This window comes from Ursus arctos, unplaced genomic scaffold (assembly GCF_023065955.2).
Source record: "Ursus arctos isolate Adak ecotype North America unplaced genomic scaffold, UrsArc2.0 scaffold_13, whole genome shotgun sequence".
NCBI classification, from domain to species: Eukaryota; Metazoa; Chordata; class Mammalia; order Carnivora; family Ursidae; genus Ursus; species Ursus arctos.
Window position 1 is genome coordinate 56,370,467 of NW_026622797.1, and position 19,163 is coordinate 56,389,629.

At 34.2% G+C, this 19,163-nt stretch overlaps 1 protein-coding gene across 2 annotated transcripts in view; it reads right to left on the reverse strand.

Annotated features, from left to right (window-relative positions):
* The window catches only part of GRIK2 (glutamate ionotropic receptor kainate type subunit 2), a 641,722-nt gene that overhangs the window by 330,130 nt on the left and 292,429 nt on the right, over window positions 1-19,163 (reverse strand). For both annotated transcript variants that reach the window (XM_057311163.1, XM_057311164.1), the window contains exons 5-7: window positions 16,046-16,227; window positions 9,749-9,802; window positions 6,359-6,532 (exon numbers count right to left, since the gene is read on the reverse strand). In XM_057311163.1, coding sequence (XP_057167146.1) covers window positions 6,359-6,532; window positions 9,749-9,802; window positions 16,046-16,227 — 410 coding nt within the window. The remainder of the gene's footprint in view (window positions 1-6,358; window positions 6,533-9,748; window positions 9,803-16,045; window positions 16,228-19,163) is intronic.

Sequence of the window (19,163 nt, forward strand, 5' to 3'; positions counted from 1 at the left end):
CTTGCAGCCTAGTATACCATGGAAGATTAATAGGTATATAAAGTGAAGGAATATAGTGCCATTCTGTTATTCATGCTACAAACTCTATGTCCTTGTACTCTTTATTAAATCAATCATATACAAATGTAATGAGTTTTGTGCTTATGACTTCATAACATACTCTGAAATATCTTACACAAATACTTCTGTCATATTTGATTATGATATAGACTCCTAAATATTTCTTCTGTGGTAAAGACAAGAATAAAACTAGCAGTTATGTTGACAAATATTGTGAAATGTTATACATTTTTCAGCAAAATACTAAGAAATTATGCAAAACTGGTAAATATATGTTTGTCTCTTACCATCACAAAATAAAATAGAAAACAGGGAATTGTAACAATTTTGAAGGAAGACTTAGGAAACTAAATCAATCGAAGAAACCACAAAATTGGGAAGAAGTCAACAATTAAAGTTTGAATATGATTTTTGTACTACTAAGATGTGCGATGTGACCAGTAAGACACTATCTTCTAATTTGGTCAATTCCCTAAGATCTGTGAGGAAATAGATGTGTTATCTTCATCACCAAATTCTGAGTGCCTGGTATCAAGTCCGGAGTACACGGCACACACACAATTAAAATTGATCAAAGAAAAAGTAATTAATTCAACATTTTGCTACTTTTTATATCTTTGGTGTTTTCGTGGGGTATAAGATAAAGTCAACATTTTCAAAATGTCTCTGCTGATTAAAAAGTGGAGAGTTCGTTTGATTCACTGTCTGGCAAAGTCTTATATTCTCTTTTCAATGAAATCGAAGAAAATAGCTCCAGCTAATTAAGAAGACAGTGGCAAGGACAGGCTTGTAGTTCCAGGAGTAAATGAAAGCCTGCCTGGTCATACTTTATTTCTCTGTGATTCTATTTCCTAAAGGTAAATCTTTGTACAGTAGCGGAGTGATCACTAGTGCCCTCTTAGTACATAAGCTAACTCCCTGTCGTGAATTGGGTATACAAAATTTATCTTTGAAGTTAATCAAATGATGAAAGAAATTATAAAATTTCTGGGCTATGGTCTGCTGTTACAGAAAAATAATTTTTAAGAGGACATTGGAACTTAAATACATAAAAACTCATCTCTCATAAACACTTTCACTTTTTTGTAAAGGAGAAGAGAAATTCTTTTTCTAACTCACTAAACTTGCACTAGTTAATCAAAAGTGTTTCTAAGCTTTTGCCTTTTAAGATATTTGCCTAACAAATATTTGACACTAGCCTAATTGCATTTTCCAAATGATTAGATAACTTGACAACAAAGTGTAAGTACATAAATTTAAAAAAAGCTGTCCAGAACATATTTGGGAAAATGAGAGAACCTAGTGATTTGAACACAGACGTAATGTGATTAAAATAAATTAACGCACACATTTATTCAGTCAGACAGTCCCTCCTTCATTATGAACACCCTCATAATGCATTCACTTTGCACCAGGCACTTAACTAGGTACAGGGCCTTCAAGGATGATGAAACCTAGGTCTTGCCTCCAGAGAGCTACAGTGTTTTGGAAAAGAGACGTGAAAACAAAACTACCAGTGTTAAACTTTAACACGCAGTTAAACAAAACGTGCACAAATGAAAGAGCACACAGGTAAAATCACAAAAAAGGTAACAGATGACCTGAAAATTAGAGCACAAGTGGGAATATGCCAGGCATTTCAGGCAGTGGAAACAGCCTGCACTGAAATGAGGAGGACACAGCACTGTGGTGAGATGGGTGGCTTCAAAGAGCAGGCAGCCGGCAAATAGGAGGCTAGACAAGCAGGAGAAGCCAGATCATGGACAGCCTTGTAGGCTTGGCAAGTGGATACAAATTTTATCCAGTAAATGACAAGGAGTCATTAGCAATGTTCACATAGAAAGAAGGTAACCATAGAGGAGGGATGTTAGGAGTGGAACTTCAAGAAGGAGACTATTACAACAGCCAGAGGAGAGATCATGGGGTCCTTAACTAAAGCGTGGGTCTGGGGGTGAAAGAGAATGTAGTGAAGAAAAATACTGAGCCAATAGACTTGAAAGTGTGTGATGACTGACTGATGGATGTGAAGAGAGGGGGAAGGAAATGGAGACAGCAATTGGCATCCAGAGTTTATATTTCCAAAATAGCAACCTCCCTGTAGACATCCAAATAATATAGCCAACCACCACAGTCATTATCGACTTATGTTTTAAATTTACCTATCAAGGAATACGTGTGGTATTACATATCAATATAAGAAAAAATGGTACTTTTAAACTACCAGATAAAGTACAGGTCCATTAGTATTAATATGCATGGGCATAATGGAGGAACTGGGAAAGATTTCTAGGACATAGCTAGATTGCTTAAAACTGACCTTGAGGTATTTCTACTGGATTTCGTTCTCTTGAATTGAGATGATTGCAAACTCGATATATCAATAATAAATACAACCATTGTCAGCTCTGATGGATTCAAAAAAGTGAATCCCTCCCCTTGGGAACTGTGCCTGGAAAAGGCAGACATCTGGGCAGAAGACTAGGAGCTATGTCATCTGATCATGCAGTAAAGTTCAATGGTAATATCCACTTAGGGGACTTCCATACTCCCAGGAGCATGGAAACATATATATGCTTATACTCAGCAGATAATGCACAGTAATAAAAGGGTTTTATAGTAAGGGCTTGTGTCTGGGGAGGAGTCTAGCACACTGACTGGATAGCAGTGCACAGGCACTGGGGAAAGCGTGAGAAAGGTGACGTCGTGAGTTAGAAAAAAAACCCTTATTTGTGAAGGAAGGGGGTTGGGCTTTTTTAACTTCCTCCTTAAAGAGATTGGGCTTGGATGTACTGTGCAACTTGGTCTCTTGGTTGGATTTATGCCAAATGGAGATAAAAATTTTACTGAGCTAATATCATTAATATATTTATTATGATGACCCCACACCATAGAAGAAACCACAAGTACAGAAGAAATGGTCTTGTATTCAATAGTCATTTAGCAGACAAACACTTAACCCAGGGGTCAGTTAAGATGCTAACTCAACCAGAAAAATTCTTATGTATCCAATTCATTGTTTCCTTTTATAGCTCAACATGAAGAAAGAATGTGAAAGTCTAAGCACTATGATCTTACATACTGACAAATGACTATGATACTGATAATAATAGGTCTTGCTCCAAGCACCAGAGACTTTGCTGATAATCCCATTTCTTTATGGGACCATCGGGAGAAAAAAGAACAAGAGATATATAAACACTGAGATCTCATGAATTCACTGAAGGAACTGTTGCCAACACTACAATGCCAGGCTATAATTCTTTTCTTTTTAACTAGACTCCTCTTAACTTCCTGACTCCATTCATGGTGGAAATAACCTATTAATTCCTTTTCTTAAACATTTAATGACTGGGAAAATGCTTACAATATGATCTTAAATGAAAAAGAAAAATAATACTCATGCAAGGCATAAATATGGCAACATTTTTATACAAATCCTATGTTGGTTTTATTTTTATAATAATCATGTGCTATTTTATAATTAAGAATTAATGGTTTATAATGAAAATACTTTCCATATAATATTTTCTCTCATTATATAATATTATATAATGAGAAGATTTTGAAAGATATTATCATTTTCCAAAAGAAAAAATTTTAAAAGTGATCAATCTGTATCCATTTTTAAGACATTTTTATTTTAACAGCAAACTTCATGTCTACTTCCAAAATAGTTTGTGTTCCATGCTCTATTAAATAAATAAAATAAATAGCCAGTACACATTTTTAGATAAGAAATATTATTTGAAAAGTGCTCATACAAGTAAATTTATCTTCAGCTCATTTATTTTAAAAATGTTTTCACTTTATCTCATCTCGAGTTTTCTGGTGAAATCTTTATATTTTGCAGTAACTTAAAAATATACAAATGAAGAGGTAATTATCTCTTATATGTGAATATTTTCATTTTTTAAATTTAATATGCCGCTTGGAAAGCACTTCATGCCTGTAACAAAGGTAAGAGTGTTGGCATTGAATATTCTTCTAAGATTTCAAAATCTGTTCTATACACAATGCACAGAATTTTCAATAAATAGGCTAATTTTCTTATTTTCTTATCAGTGCATTTTTATTCCATCACTCATCCACTCCTACTAAATCACCTGCCAGTTCAGAAGGACAGAATTGAGGAGGAACGGACTCATGGCTAGGAAACAAAACAAAACAAAACCCAAGCCTGTGTTCCTCCTAACACCTGGTCTTTTTGTTCCATCTTCTGAAGGTTAATTCCCTTTAAGAGCCCTCCCTAGACAAGAAATTAATAACCTCTGCTTTGTACTTATCTGTCTTTCAATAGTCTCTATAAGCTACTTAGAAGTTATTCAGCACTTTGTTTCAGGGGATGACATGTAGCGTCATATAGGGAATCGTATAGAAATGCAGAGAATACCTAAGTAAAGTTGTATAATTTTTGTGGTTTTGATATATAAAGGAGAACGGTAATCCTTGGACACATTAGTAGAAGTCTTAGAGTTAAGTGCTAAGTAAAAGTGTTAATATTGTCATGAAACCTATTGATTTACTTCTCTTAAAATCATTCAAAAATGGTTTTAGAGTAACAAATAATAAGATATTTATCCTGAAATTAAAGAATGATAAAGACAGCTAGAAAACATATATTGAAAAAGTATATACATGATTAAAATAATAATGAATAGTACATATTTTATTTTAGAAAATAACATTTCCTTATAAAGTTCCAAAAGTTTAATTCAACATCTTCACACTGAGTATAAAGCATAATATTTGTAATTTTTTAAGGTCGCATTTTATTTTTAATCTGGATATACTTTAGAGAAAAAAATCTTTATTTTAAAGTTATTTAGTTATTTTCCTCCCAATAAAGTTTCTCAAATATATCTTAGGTTAATACCAAAATACTAGAACTAGTCAACAATCTATTTTTATACAAAAGAATAAAATTTCCCTCATATTATATCTTTTAAAAAAATTCATGTGGGTATAAGACATTCTCAAATTCTAGGAGGTTGTTTTCTCACTAAAAGAAAACAAATGTCTTTTTTTTTTTTCCATCAGAAGTTTGGTACCACCAAGGCAACTATGATTTCAGTCTCTATGAAGATACTCAATTTGTATGACTGAATCTATTTTTAAGGAAAAAATAATGGAACTTTTCCTTTATTTTGTTACAACACTAAAAACACACTTTGAATCTCTATTGCAGTAACTAATGGAAAAATTATTATCATAATAGAAAAAGCTTTCCACACATCAGGATAGAGATTGTAATGCTTATAAAATTTCCATTTAGACAGACACTTAATAAAAGCAGGTTGTAATGACCTAGGAAATGTAAATATTGCCAAAATGCTTAGCTAGTTCCTAAAATGTAGCAATAATTTGGTGTATAGAAAACAGATTTAATGAGAATCTATCAGACATTTATAATTTGCTTAAATAGTATGGTATAAAAACAGTATAGTATAAACCTACCTGGTCTTACAAGGTGGCTAGTACCTACATTTGGCTATTGAGCACTTGAAATGTGACTAGTCTGAATTAATATGTATGGTGTCAAAGACAACTTTCAAAGACTTAGTAGCAAAAAGAAAATGCAAAATATCTGTCATAATTTTTATATTAACTGTTCAAATAATAGTAGTTTTAATATAATCAGTTAAGTAAAATAATATTTATTTTTACTTGTTTTTTGTTTTACATTTTTTAACAAACATGTCAGAAAATTTTAAATTTTATATGTGTCTTCCATTAGGTTTTCATTGGCAGCAGTGGTATAAACAGCTAAACTTATACCATGATGTACCCTCTTTTATAGTTTCTGCATTAATCCAGTTTCTACGTTTAAACAAGGACTTGAAAGTAACAAGTGTGATTATTGGTTAGTCTTAAGCCTTAAAGAGTGAATAACTCAAAGGAGATTTTTGTGTGATGTAGGTCATCCATATGACATCACAAACCAACAGTATAAAGAATAATTGTGTATCGATAGTTAAGATCAAAAGTATAACTATCAGGTTAACGTCTTCTTCTCAGGCTCTAATTTATCCTAATATGGCACTCATTAATCTTAGAGAAATCCCTACATTGTAGTATTCTAGCAATAGTTGTAATGTCTTTTGAGATACTTGTATAAAAGTACAAATTTGCCACATAAAATTAATTTGGGAAATCGTTAGTAGAATTATTTGCAATAGTAGTTCTGATATCATGCCTTTAATGTCAAACAGTTAAACCCAAGTTTGTATACGGAAGATTTAACAATTTATGCAAAATTACTTAGAAACACACAAACTAATCTGTAAGTGGGAATTCATACCGTCATAAATCCATCCAGCAAACCTGAATCGGGTTTTGGTGGAGCTTGCAACCGTTCCATCGACCACTTTTCAATGATGGAGGAGACTTGTGTATTTTCTGTATTTAATATTCTGAACCCTGTCATGTTAACACCACTGTATCGGTAGGGCTCTACATCAAGAGCAAAGAGATCCTGAAAGACAAATTTCTTTGTGTTGGTATCAATAGAGTATATTCACAGACACGTATAATTAAAATAGTCAATTATTCTTACTTCCCTTAGAATAGTTAACATGATTGTTTCTCAAATGATGTTAAACATCACAAACACCAAGATTCAAATAGACTATTTTTATGTTTTTCCAATGCAAACATGCATATTCTAGATAAATATGCATGTACATATCATATTCTAATTATACCAATGGAGCAACAGGCTTTTCTGTAACCTACATTTAAGATTTGCATAAGCTTTCTTCTCCATGTTAAGGATAGCTTGCCCTTAAATTTTATGCATTATGTTTTTTTGTTTCTTTTTTTTTAACTGACTAGGTTTTTTTCTATGCCCTGCTTCCTTGACTGGTTACTGCTACTTTTTAATTTTGTCATATATATATATATATATATATATATATATATATATATATATATATATACAGTTCATGTAATATGAATATTCTAACTAATGAAAATTATATTAAAGCTGAGGGCAAAAAAACTGGCCTTTTTGGTCATGGAACTCTTGGAGTTCCTTTTTTTAATACCTTACCCAACAAGTTCACCATAGGGAACCCTTTAGATTTTGGTTGTGGGTTCCAGGTGTAGTGAATGCCCTGGCTTTACCTTTCGGTTTTCCCAGGAGAGAGGAGGCCAAAGCATCCAGAGGAGTTGTATGTCACCATAAGCACATGCAGCATGTGGAACCCCTGCCCTCTTTCAAGCTGGCATTAACTAACTCTCAGATCTTACAGACAATATTGGAAACCAGAGCAAAAGTAATGCCATTGGTCCTGTGAGGTCTGTCTTGGATTTATACAGCTACATAAACTACAAAATAGAAGTAAAATTCAGTGGAGAGCAGATGATACTGGTCTGAACTGTGCTCTGTGCTGTGAAAAATATGAGGGAGTTTTAGGTTTTTATTTTCAATATTTGCAGTCTAGCCAAGGTGACACTCACTCACACACACTAAGGGGCAAAAGAGTAGAAGCAATAAGTGCAAGGAGTCAGAAGCAAGACAAATAACTTTCAATTTTTGTAGTCAAGAATAACTTCATAGAGCAGATGGGATCTAAGCTTCCATTAAAGAATGGCCAGGCTTTTGATAGGCAAAAGGAAGAAGGATGTCACTCAAAGTGTCAGTAAAGGCACAAAAATTAGAAAACATAAAACTTATTCAGGAGACTGAGCTAGATCAGTTTTGCTGTAAAAGAGGATTGATGAAGGAGAATAGCATCAAAAAAAATAGGAAAGTTAGCTTAAAATCAAACTAAAAACAAGGCCTTTAATTATAGGCTAATGAGTTCTATATATCCTAAACTATTTAAAATTTTTTTCTTATTAAGAGATACTTTTGATTCCTCTAAAATCTTATGATTATGGTGGAACTGAGTTGTAACTGCATTGAAATATAATTTGCTGATGAGTAAAGGCTTCCAATCCCACCCCTCCAGCCTATCACTAAGTTTCTTACAGGCTGTAAAAAGTGACCTGGTAGGAAGTAATACCTCTATTAGAGTGAAGGTAGTATACCCGTAAAATACAAACTACTGTGTGAAGAATCTCTATTGGAGGAGAGTTGTTATTACAGGAAGCTACTGTAATTTGTAATTACTACAATTACTGTAGTAATTTGATCTGGTAGCTTTAAGACTCCTAAAATCAAGGAGACCAATCAGAATACGTCTGAGTTAACAGAAAGCATTGGTTAGACTGGTCATTGTGGGAATGGAGATGCATGCTAGAGACAGTATGGAGGAAAAAACAGTCGAATTTTGGTGATGATGTAGGAGTTAGACAATGGAAGCTTTGAAGGAAGTCAGAGAGGGGTCAATTTAGAGAACAATACATTAAGGTTTAAATAATTTGAAATTAATATGACAACAGTTAGACTTGTTCTGTAATGTAGCAGTATATAACAACTCAAAGGGACATTTAGATTTCATTTCAATGAAGGTAATAATTGAAGCTCTAAATACATACCGGTTCTGAAGAAAATCACTGAAGTGGAAAAAGGAAAATAGAGTGAAGCCTCAAACTTGGAGATATTCTCATACTTGGGTCAACAAGGCAATAAAGGGGAACAGAATATGCCACCCCCAATTATACCACTTGAGCATGTGGATTACTTTGATCTGAAGGCAATCAAGACCCAGTAAACTCGAAAAATTTAATGTCTGCCTTAACTACCTAAAAGAATTTATGTAGGGGGCCAGTACCAGAAAAAAAAAAGCTATTACTAGAGATAACTTTTTTATCTGAAAGATCTTTCTGCATGGCAGGGCAAACTTCTAATTACCAAATATCTGCTCTTCTTATCGGTTTGTGAATTACCCTCCTCCCCTTTGAAGCCCCAGTCCCTCATCCCATTCCTTAGCTCAATTACGTGACCTGACCTTGAGTCTCATATCTTTGGGGCGCCTTACATATGAAATTAAATTTGTTTTTTTCTCCCATTAATCTGTTTTATGTCAATTTAATTATTAGACCAGCCAAAGAACCTAGAAGGGAAGAAGGACAAATTTTCTACCCCTACAGCAGGGAAAAATTAATGACAGAGACAGACAGTCGTTTCACAGAAGGAAAATCAGGATAACATATTAGTAAAGAAATAGAACTAAGAGTAAGTAGGTTTGACAAGGGTAAGGTCATATTTTCATGCATATTTAAGAAAAAACTGCGTGGAGGGTATGTAAAGACAAACGATAAAGGTAACATTCAATTTGCTAATTTTAAATTAAGTCAGACTGACTTTTAAAAATCCAACTAAACATAGGCAAAAACAGGATAGAAAATTTAGTCTACTGAAAGAGCAGTTTCAATGAATCTGTTTTTTTGTAAAGTAAATAGAACTGAGATAACAACAAAAAAATGTGTGCTTTTCTAAAACACTGATTTCTCAGCAAACTAATTTTAAAATCTATTATGTTCTGAAAGTTCTTTAAAGTAACATATAAATAAGATATATTTTGAATTGATATCTGAAATAATATTATTTCAAAATCATCAGCTTCCCACCAAAAATTATTCCCCATGAGGATCAATTCCTCTTGAGTTTTATCGAAATAAAATAAATGACAACTACAAAGGTGCTAGTCATTATTTCTCACTCAAAAACCCATTTTCCATACTGAAAAGTCATAATAATAAAATTTAGAGCATTAACTTTATGCTTTAATAAGTTACTTACCAGAGTGGTAAAGATATAATGATAATATTCTGTCATCATTCCCATAGCTAATGCCTAGGAAGTAAAAAATAAAAAAAAAATTAATATTTAAGGTACACATTATGAAATATGTCAATAATAAAATAGTAGGATGTAATGAAGAATCTGAGTATAATATTCAGGTCAAACTAAATCTTTTCGCCATAGTTAAGGAAGATTAGTGGTTACTGAAGGAATTTCTGAACCAATTTTCTTGATAGAAAAGCCATTAGTTAAAAGTTTCCAATTGTAAAGGCTATGGCTTTACATATTAAAGGAGGCGTTAAATTTGACACAAACCTGAAATTAGCACATCTTAGTTCATTATATTTGTAATGTCTCTACTACAAATACCCTAATGAGGAACGCCATTTGGACGGATCACTTTTATTCAATTAGGAAAAAAAGGCTATAAAGTCCAATGCCAGTAGGAATTTTTTTTAGCACTTTAGAGACTTTCCTTAGCATTGATGAAGCAACTGTAAATCACCACTGTTATTCCAAAAGTACAAAGAAATGTTTTTTACTTTTACTAATAGACCAGTTGCAAATTACTATTTTATTTCATACTTCTACAGTCCTTGTCAATTTTAGACTATCAGTCTTAAATTATGGACTTTCGGATTAGAACTTCCAGTCACAGAACTGTCAATTTTTCCTCTGAAAATGAGAACACTTTTGAAATAGCTGTTTATCAATGAACAGTAGTTGGTGATGATAATTGAAAAATGATGCGTTTTTGAGCTGAATGAAGAGCTCTTAGTAGGAAACGAGTATTCTCAGGTGCACCTAATACTCTTCCATAAAACACTAACTACACAAATTCATTTGCTAAATAGCTGCCCCAGCTCTACCCTATGTATCCTGTGCTCACAGGTAGGTGTTAACCAATTAGCTAAGATAAAATCTGGGTATCTAGAAGTGAGTTGTTCAGTTAAGAAAGAATAGCTATTTGTGAAAATTTTTGGAACATATAAAATATACTTTTAAAAGGGAGGAACATTTGTTAATAAAAGGCAGCAGCAAAGAATTAAACAGAAAAAAGGAATTTAGAAATTGTGACATTGGGATTTAGAATAAGAATACATATTTGGTCTTCCTTGGTGAACTGCCCCCCGGCCCCAACACACGCACAGTGGTACTGCGTGCATATTATCAAATTACATTTCCTGAATGGACAAAGATTGTATGAGCCAGTAACACTCTGATGAAGTCTGAATCCTAAAATAAGAGAAAATTTCTCTTATTAGATAAAGGTTTATAAGATTATCTTTGTAGAAGGTATTCTTTGTTTCTGATGGATATGCACCAAAGGTTTCTCAACTCCAGCACTGTGCAATGACAGCTCAGCATTATCCTTGTCAATAGTTTTTATTTTATCAACTCAACAGGTATAGAGATACAAAGATAACTGAAAGAAACAGTGATTCAGATGTACAACTATAAACAGCACACAATGCCTAAAATGTGTTAAGTACTAGTCTAAGCATATTGCATATTTTAATCAGTTTAAGCCTTGTAGAGGCTGAAGGGAAGCAGACCCAAGATGGGTCACTTTGGCATGAACAATATTCTGAGCTGAAGGCAACAGAAATCCTCTGGGCTCAAGAGAAACTTTTGCCCCTCCCTTAATTACATAGAAAAACCTAAATTGGGGATCTTTCCCAGAATAAGGGTTATTAGCAGAGATAAATTTTATCTGAGTGATCCATCAGAATGGCAGGACAAACTTCTAATTACCAAACATCTGCTCTTCTTCTCGCCCTATAAATTGCATTTTTTCCTCTGAAGTCCCTCTTCTCCTTAGCTCCGCATGACATACATAACTCATTTTGCCAGACTGTCTTTGGAATTTCCATGTCCGTGTGGATTCCCTACATGTATGATATTAAATTTGTTTTTCTCCTGTTAATCTCTCTCATGTCAATTTGATTCTTAGTCCAGCTAGAAGGGCCCTTGAAGGGGAAGGAATTCTTGCTTCCTGACAGCCTCGTTAAAAACCTTATGAGGTAGGTCCTATTATTACACTTATTTTATAGGTAGGAAAGTAGGACAGAATAAGAATGAATAAACCGGCCAACAAATTGAGATAGTGGATAAACCTGAACTCTAGGTCTCTAACTCTTGAAGTTTGGACATAATATGCCATTTTATAAAATGGCATATTTTATATTCCCAAAGATGTAGATCCATTATAGGATCTATATAATCTTTAAAATTTTTGCCTGTTTTTTTCCTTGATAGTTTGAAAACCTCAAGCATCTCAAGCCAGTACTGAAAATTGTGTTGTGGAGGGAAGAATGGAAGGGGTTAAGGAGATGGTGGTAGGGAGAGTGGTTTGCTTCTGACATGGGTGTTCTGCACTAGCCACAGGTCTCTTCTTCAACACCTCGAAAAGAAATCTGTAGGGGTAACTGAGGACTGCTTATGCCTTTCATTGACCTTCTTCAGCCTCTGATTCTGAAAATAAGAATCAATTATGGACTAGGATATGTGCTCAAAATAGAAAAGGGTAGTTATTTTTGATCGAGTACTTACACTGTAACATCAACAAAAATAGACAACAGGGATACTCCATTGAAAGATAAATTAATAATTTCCAGTGCGATTGAAAAAGAACTTTGTAGAATTTAGACAACAGGCTTGAGCAATGGAAACCTGATGAAGGCAAAGGGGCCCACAGTAATGATTACCAGGATGAATACAGATAGCCCCAACAGGCAACTCACCTCAAGATATCCATAGGCCCTAACTGACCAATGGGATCCTTACAACTAGGCACAGTTACCAACAAAGGGAAAATTCCATACGTTGCCATACCTCCTCACCTTCCTTCTTTAAAAATAGCTTCCACCCACTGCCTCGTAGCAAACAGCCTCTCTTTTGCTGTTCTGCCCACCACTCCCTTATGGTATATTCAATAAACTTCTGTCTCCTTTGTTCTGGCTTACGTGAATTATTTTCACTGCCCACCCCCACCCCCGCCACTGGCTTCCAACCAGTTGTTGCCCCACATTTGGGGCTCTCATCCCATCTGGAGAGACACCACATTTAAACACTACAAGCTTGTTCTGGATGTTTTTTAAATTATAACATTTATGTCTTACCACTGTTTTTAAATGAACTGTATGCACACTCCAAACCACATTAATAATAAAATTAATATCTTCTTGTGTATAAATAATATGAGAGTAGTCACAATAGAAAAATTGGATATACAATAGAAAAATCAGTTGTACTGTATTATCCCTCCTGGAAAGAAACACCACAAATTCATTTTTCCAAATTCAAAATCTTATTAGAAATTCCCAATATTTAATTAGTGTAGTGTTAACAATAGCATATGACAAACTAACACATCTAGGCATATAATTTGCAGTTATCCTTCAGGTTATATCCAGAAGTTATATTGCTCAAAGCTAACAACTGAAGAGATGAACTTCATACATATTTCTTAAACTTTAATTTAATTTTCTTCTTGCTGCTGTGGGAGTTTATTTGAATCTGATTTTACATTTTTCCAATATAAAAATCTTGATTTCACCCTCTCTAATCCAGACTTTCAAGGTCTTAATAATACTTTTTCTCTGTGATAGAATGACCTTGTGAGGTTTAATTGCAGATCATCTTGACCCTGCCATAGGGAATTCTCTGACAAATTTGGGTGGAGGAGGAATCTTTTGTTATTAAGGCATGTATACCAATTAGTACAAAGAGCCAGTCCCAAGCTTCACTCACTTTCAAAGCTTTCAGGGAAGAAAACTTCAAATTCTCTTTTGTTCAATATTTAGGAAAAGCTCACTTAGTTTAAATAAATAAAACAATGAAACAAATAAGGCTAACCTGATAAACCGATCCATATTTCTGGATACTTCTAATATTCGTTCTTAGATTAAGCCAGACAAGCTGAAAGCCCATCTATGCCTGCTCTCCAAGTCTTATACCATCTCTTTGGACTTCTGTCATTAACCGATGTTGAGAAATCTCAGAAAAATTTCATAAATCATAAAATAGAGTCCTATTAAATGGACTGCTTCATTTATAAGAAGGAAGCTATTTGCTTTCTTCTTGGATTGGTTTCTAGAATAACTGAGATCCATATGTGGAACAAATACCATATATGTGGTTTGTTAGTGTTACAGAATCTAAAAACATACATTCTGTGTAATAATGTTACTCTGAATTCATCTTAACTATCATATTATCATGTTACCTTTGCTCTGATTGTTCATCCACTAATCTTACTAAAATTATTAACTTTTTCTGTTGTATTTATTTTATTTTTTTTTTAAGATTATTTATTTATTTATTTGAGAGAGAGAGAGAAAGAGCGTGTGCAGAGGGAAAGGGAGAAGCAGGCTCCCCAGTGAGCAGGGAGCCTGACTCTAGGCAGGGCTCCATCCCAGGACCCAGAGATCATGACCTGAGCTGAAGGGAGATGCTTAACCGACTGAGCCACCTAGGCGCCCCTGTATATATTTTAAATATTATCTTAATTGTGTTTTCATTTTGCAAACAGAGTAGTTTACATATAAGAAAACAATTATAAAATAATGGATATATCAAATAGAAGGCAGAATGGCAATTCTATTATTAAGGTTGATGGGTACTATAACCTCTCAGATATGCAAAATAAGTCAGTTACTCTAGAGACAAGACAACTGATCATTTACATACTTGCTGGAAGCCTAGAGAAAACCTACCAAAGCTCTGTCCCTGACAAATTGCAGAGTGTTACTCACTCTGGGCATAAAGGATAGCTCTCCTTTCCAAGCCTATATATTTTAAATATGAGCAAGAATTGTTTTTGGTATATATGAAAAACAAATCCGTATTCTAGATTTCACTACTTACTTTATTGATTCATTTTATCCACTACCAAAAAAAACCCAAGAAACAAAAACACACCCAAATTTCATATGCTTTACTACCCAAATATAACACTAGAGCAATTTTCCAAATCCAATTAAAGATTTTACTGTAATGAAACCAACATTCATAGTGGAAGATTAGACAAACATCTGCTTAATAAACTAACCATGTTATAACAGGCATTTACTGTTGATAGTTATATTTTATGGGATATAATTTGACATCTGAATCTGCATAATTCTCCAGTAGAGATATTTTATCTTATACATGAGAGGTTTTAGGACAGTTGACTAATCCCAAGCCACTGTGATATCAGCCAGTATGTATAAAAGAACTTAAAAAACAAAGTCCAAAAGACTTGAGTCCAAATCTAGACTTTATTGCATAGTAAGTATATGGGCTCATACTAGCCATTTAACCCCCAACATCCATGTCTTGCCTCATCTGTAATATATAGGAGAATAATAATTGCTGCTTTGCAGTGTGCTGTTAGGTTGGAACAGTGCAGAAGCAACATTAAAAGATTTCACTGCTATGAATTATTTCCTTTGATCGATTTAGTATTATCTTTTGAGTCAGACAATGCTTTATTCTGAAATGAATACTTAACATCACTAAGTGAAATATGAATCTCTCTGTTTTTCTTGCTTTTGGTCATTGATCAAGTTACTCAATCTTTCGAAGACTGTTTCCTCAACTCTGAAGTGGAGATAGTCTCTACTTCGTGGGATCACAGCCATGATTAAATAAGATCTAATGTGTAAGGCATCTCCTAGAAGATGCCAGCTAAATAGCAAATCTTTTTTCTCTTTTTTCAATGGGTTGATTGTAATAGTTGAGATGCTCAATCATTGACTCTCAGTTTATTCCTTCATTTCAGTACAAAATAGAAATATCTACCTCAATAACCAACATTCATGAGAGCAAACAGCTTTGTAGCCACTTGAAAGTAACCTCAGAACTTCAAACAATGTGTTCTGAAGACCATCAATATTTGCATTACTTTTCCTTTAAGACAATTAATTAAAAGCAAATGTCAGACTTTTTATTAGAAAATTACATCAAGGTGATTTCTCTGACTCATTTTAACTTTGTGAAAATAACACTTTGATTTAAAAAAAAAAAAAGGGAGCAACCGAGGGTCTCAGTCCATTAGGGGTTGGACTCCAGATTTTGGCTAGGGTCACGATTTCAGGGTCCTGGGATCTAGCTCAGAGTCAGGCTCTGCCCTTAGTGGGGAGGCTGCTTGAGGATTTCTCTCCATCTCCCTCTGCCCCTTCCCCACTCGTGTTCACCATCCCCCTCTCTAAAAAGAAAAACAACCAACCAAACAACAGCAACAAAAAAAACATGCTTTAAATGCAAATGTAATAAAGAAGCCAAGAATTTAAGTAAGTTAAAGATTACCTGTTTCAAAATGCCTGCTGCCATTTCATGGCTACAGTCAAAGATTACATGGAATTCCTTGCCTCTTTTCATTTCCTTTAGTAAGGGTTTTGCATCCTTTGTATCAGCAGGGAGTTGACGGATTTTAAGTCGAAGATTGTACCTTGATGGAGCTTTGATGAGCTCCTGCAAACGAATGAGACCTTTAATGAAACAGGGGGAGAAAAAGAATATTAGAGAAAAAACAGAGTAGGTTTTCCATCTCATCTCTGTATTTCTCTAGATTACTATCTTTCCTGAAGAACTACCTTCATAAATATTAGTGGAATAAATAATAATAAAGTAATATATTTGTAAATAACTAATCTGGAGCTTTCTTTTTGTGAATGTGTGTGTGTGGTGGTGTGTGTGTGTGTGTGTGTGTGTGTGTGTGTGTGTGTTACTTTACTTGGAAACTGTAATAACAGGAATAAAAATATATCTTAAAATGAGTAAAAAATCTGTGTATTAAAATAACATATGATCCAGAGAGTAAAATCTAAATCTAATACTTTTTTTATTCAATTTTTAAATAAATAGACCTTCATACATATAATGGTACACTTCAATATGTTGCAACATAGTTAATAAAAGTAAGATGACTAGTTTTCAGTATTTTCATCCTCAAATGAGATATACAGTTTAAAAAATGTGTAAATTCACAAATATACCTAGTATCTTTTGCTTTTAAAATATTGTTCCACAAAACTTACTTCATCACAAGTTTTTTTTAGAATTTTGCCACTTAAAATTCTATAAATAATGGTTGCATAAATTACACAGTATACTGCAATTGTCTCATTTTGTTTTATAAATTTAAATATTTACTAACTATAGTGAAATAAATATTACATAATTGATATTAAATGTACCCATTAAACACAATTCAATCTAGAGAATTAACATGTCTATAATGAGTACAGATGTTAATGAGCTAAACAAATGTGAAAACAAATATTTGAATTTATAACACCTATAGTAGTTTAACACTGAGCTTATAAAATCCCCCCAAATATGTATAAAAGTCTATATATTTATTTGCATATGGGAATCATTGTTTAACTACTGTTTATAAATAAACCAGAGTATAATTGCAGTAAGGCAATGGCTCCCAAACTTGGAAGGTATGAGAGTAATCTATGCAGCTGCTTATAATCTAAACAGCTGAATCAGAATCATCAGAGGATATGACTCATGCATGTGTATTTTTAACAATCTTTCCAGGTGACTTTCCTGGTCATCAAAAAGTGAGGCCAATTTCCAAAGATAGGTCTGATTTCAGGTAAGTGTCATATGGTAGTTCACTTTCTGAACCACTTTGGCATAACGATATTATAGTATAGTAACTGTATTATATTAGCTAGTGGTATAAGACAAAATAATTCAAAGAATAAATTCCAACTTCATTGGGAAAAGTGAATCAGAAAACTGTAAATAAAGCTGACTGTAGGAATAAGGGAAAGAAAAGAAGACATCGTTCATTTATTCCCACATCAAACAAATGTTTATTAAATTCTTACCATCGGTCAAGAATTGTTCTAGATATTGGTAATATAATAAAAAGTAAAATAGACAAACTTCCTGCCCATACCATGTTAAAAATATATGGGGGAGGACAGGTAAAGTTTATTAAACAGCAATTATAAATGAAAAATGACAAATAATATTTTGGTGAAGAAAGTGCAATTATCGAGGAAGAATACAGCAGAATCATCGAACTCGGAATGAGAATGCTCAAGAAAATTACTCAGAGGAAGTGACATCTACGTTAATACCCGAATAAAAAGAGTAAGAGTGGAAGGAATAGATAGGAAAACATTTATTTTTTTTTTAATACTGGCAGGGAGGTGAGAGAGCGTGGGCAACGAATCTTAAGAAGCAAGGAAGAAGTAGTGACAAGTATAATTTAAGAGGGCATGGGGCTGCTTAAGAATCCCATGAAAATTATTTTAGAGTTAATGTCTTAAGGGTAGTGGAAAGTGCCCACTTGGAATCCACATATCAAAAGAATCACTCGGATGCCTGGATGGCTTAGTTGGTTAAGCATCCGACTCTTGGTTTCGGTTCAGGTCATGATCTTAGGTCATGATGGAGCCCCATGTTGGGCTCCACACTGGGTGTGGCGCCTGCTTAGGATTCTCTCTTTCCCTCTAAGCTCTCCCCACTAACCGCCCCCCCCCACTCCCGCCGCTCTCTAAAAAAAAAAGAGAAAAGAAAAAAAGGAATCACTCAGATTTTCAGTATAGAGGAGGGAAGAGAAGAGCTAAAACTAGAGGAAGAAAGAGTTGGAAGACAGTTGTAATAAAGCAGGTTAGGAAAGGCCAAGATGTGTGTGCAGGACAAGATGGTAGGCAGAGACAGAAGCAGAGAGAGATTTTTGAGAAAGTACCGACAGTACTTGGTGAGGAAGAGGGGGCTGAGTCAGGGAAGTTTCCCAGGTTTCTGGTTTGGGCAGCTAGGGGGAGACAGTGCTTCCACTGAGCGTGAGATCATGGAAGGATCAGGTCAACTGAGGGTTCAAAGTGAGGGGAGTGATCAGCCATGTCAAGGGTTGCTAGTTAACAAAGAAGTAATAGTTAACACTTTAAAAAGTGTTTAGTAAATTTAACGACAAAAGTCATTGATGACCTATGCAAGGACAGTTCTACTAGGGTGGTTTGGGTAGACTGTTGTGCCATTACTAGGAATGGGAGGGAGGTAAAAAACAGACCCCCTCAAAACCATGTCCATGTATTTCCATATGTAACTTATCATATCTAATATCCTTGAAGGAAAGTAGCAGCCCCTTCCTAACCCATCATCAACTTGAGCTGAGGAAAAGACAGACAGGACACTTTAGTTTCCTATCTATTAAATGAGTTTCACCCAGATCAGTAGTTCTCAAAGTGTGGTCCACACACCCCTACACTCTTATAGGGGGATCCCTGAAGTCCAACTATTTTCATAATAATACTAAGAGGTAATCTGACTTTTTTGCTTTCATTCTCTCACACATGGGCAATAGAGTGTTCTAGAGGTTACAAGACACAGATGATGTCACAGCAGATTGAATGAAGAAACATGAAAATCCCACTTCTTCCCATTAAATCAAATATTAAAG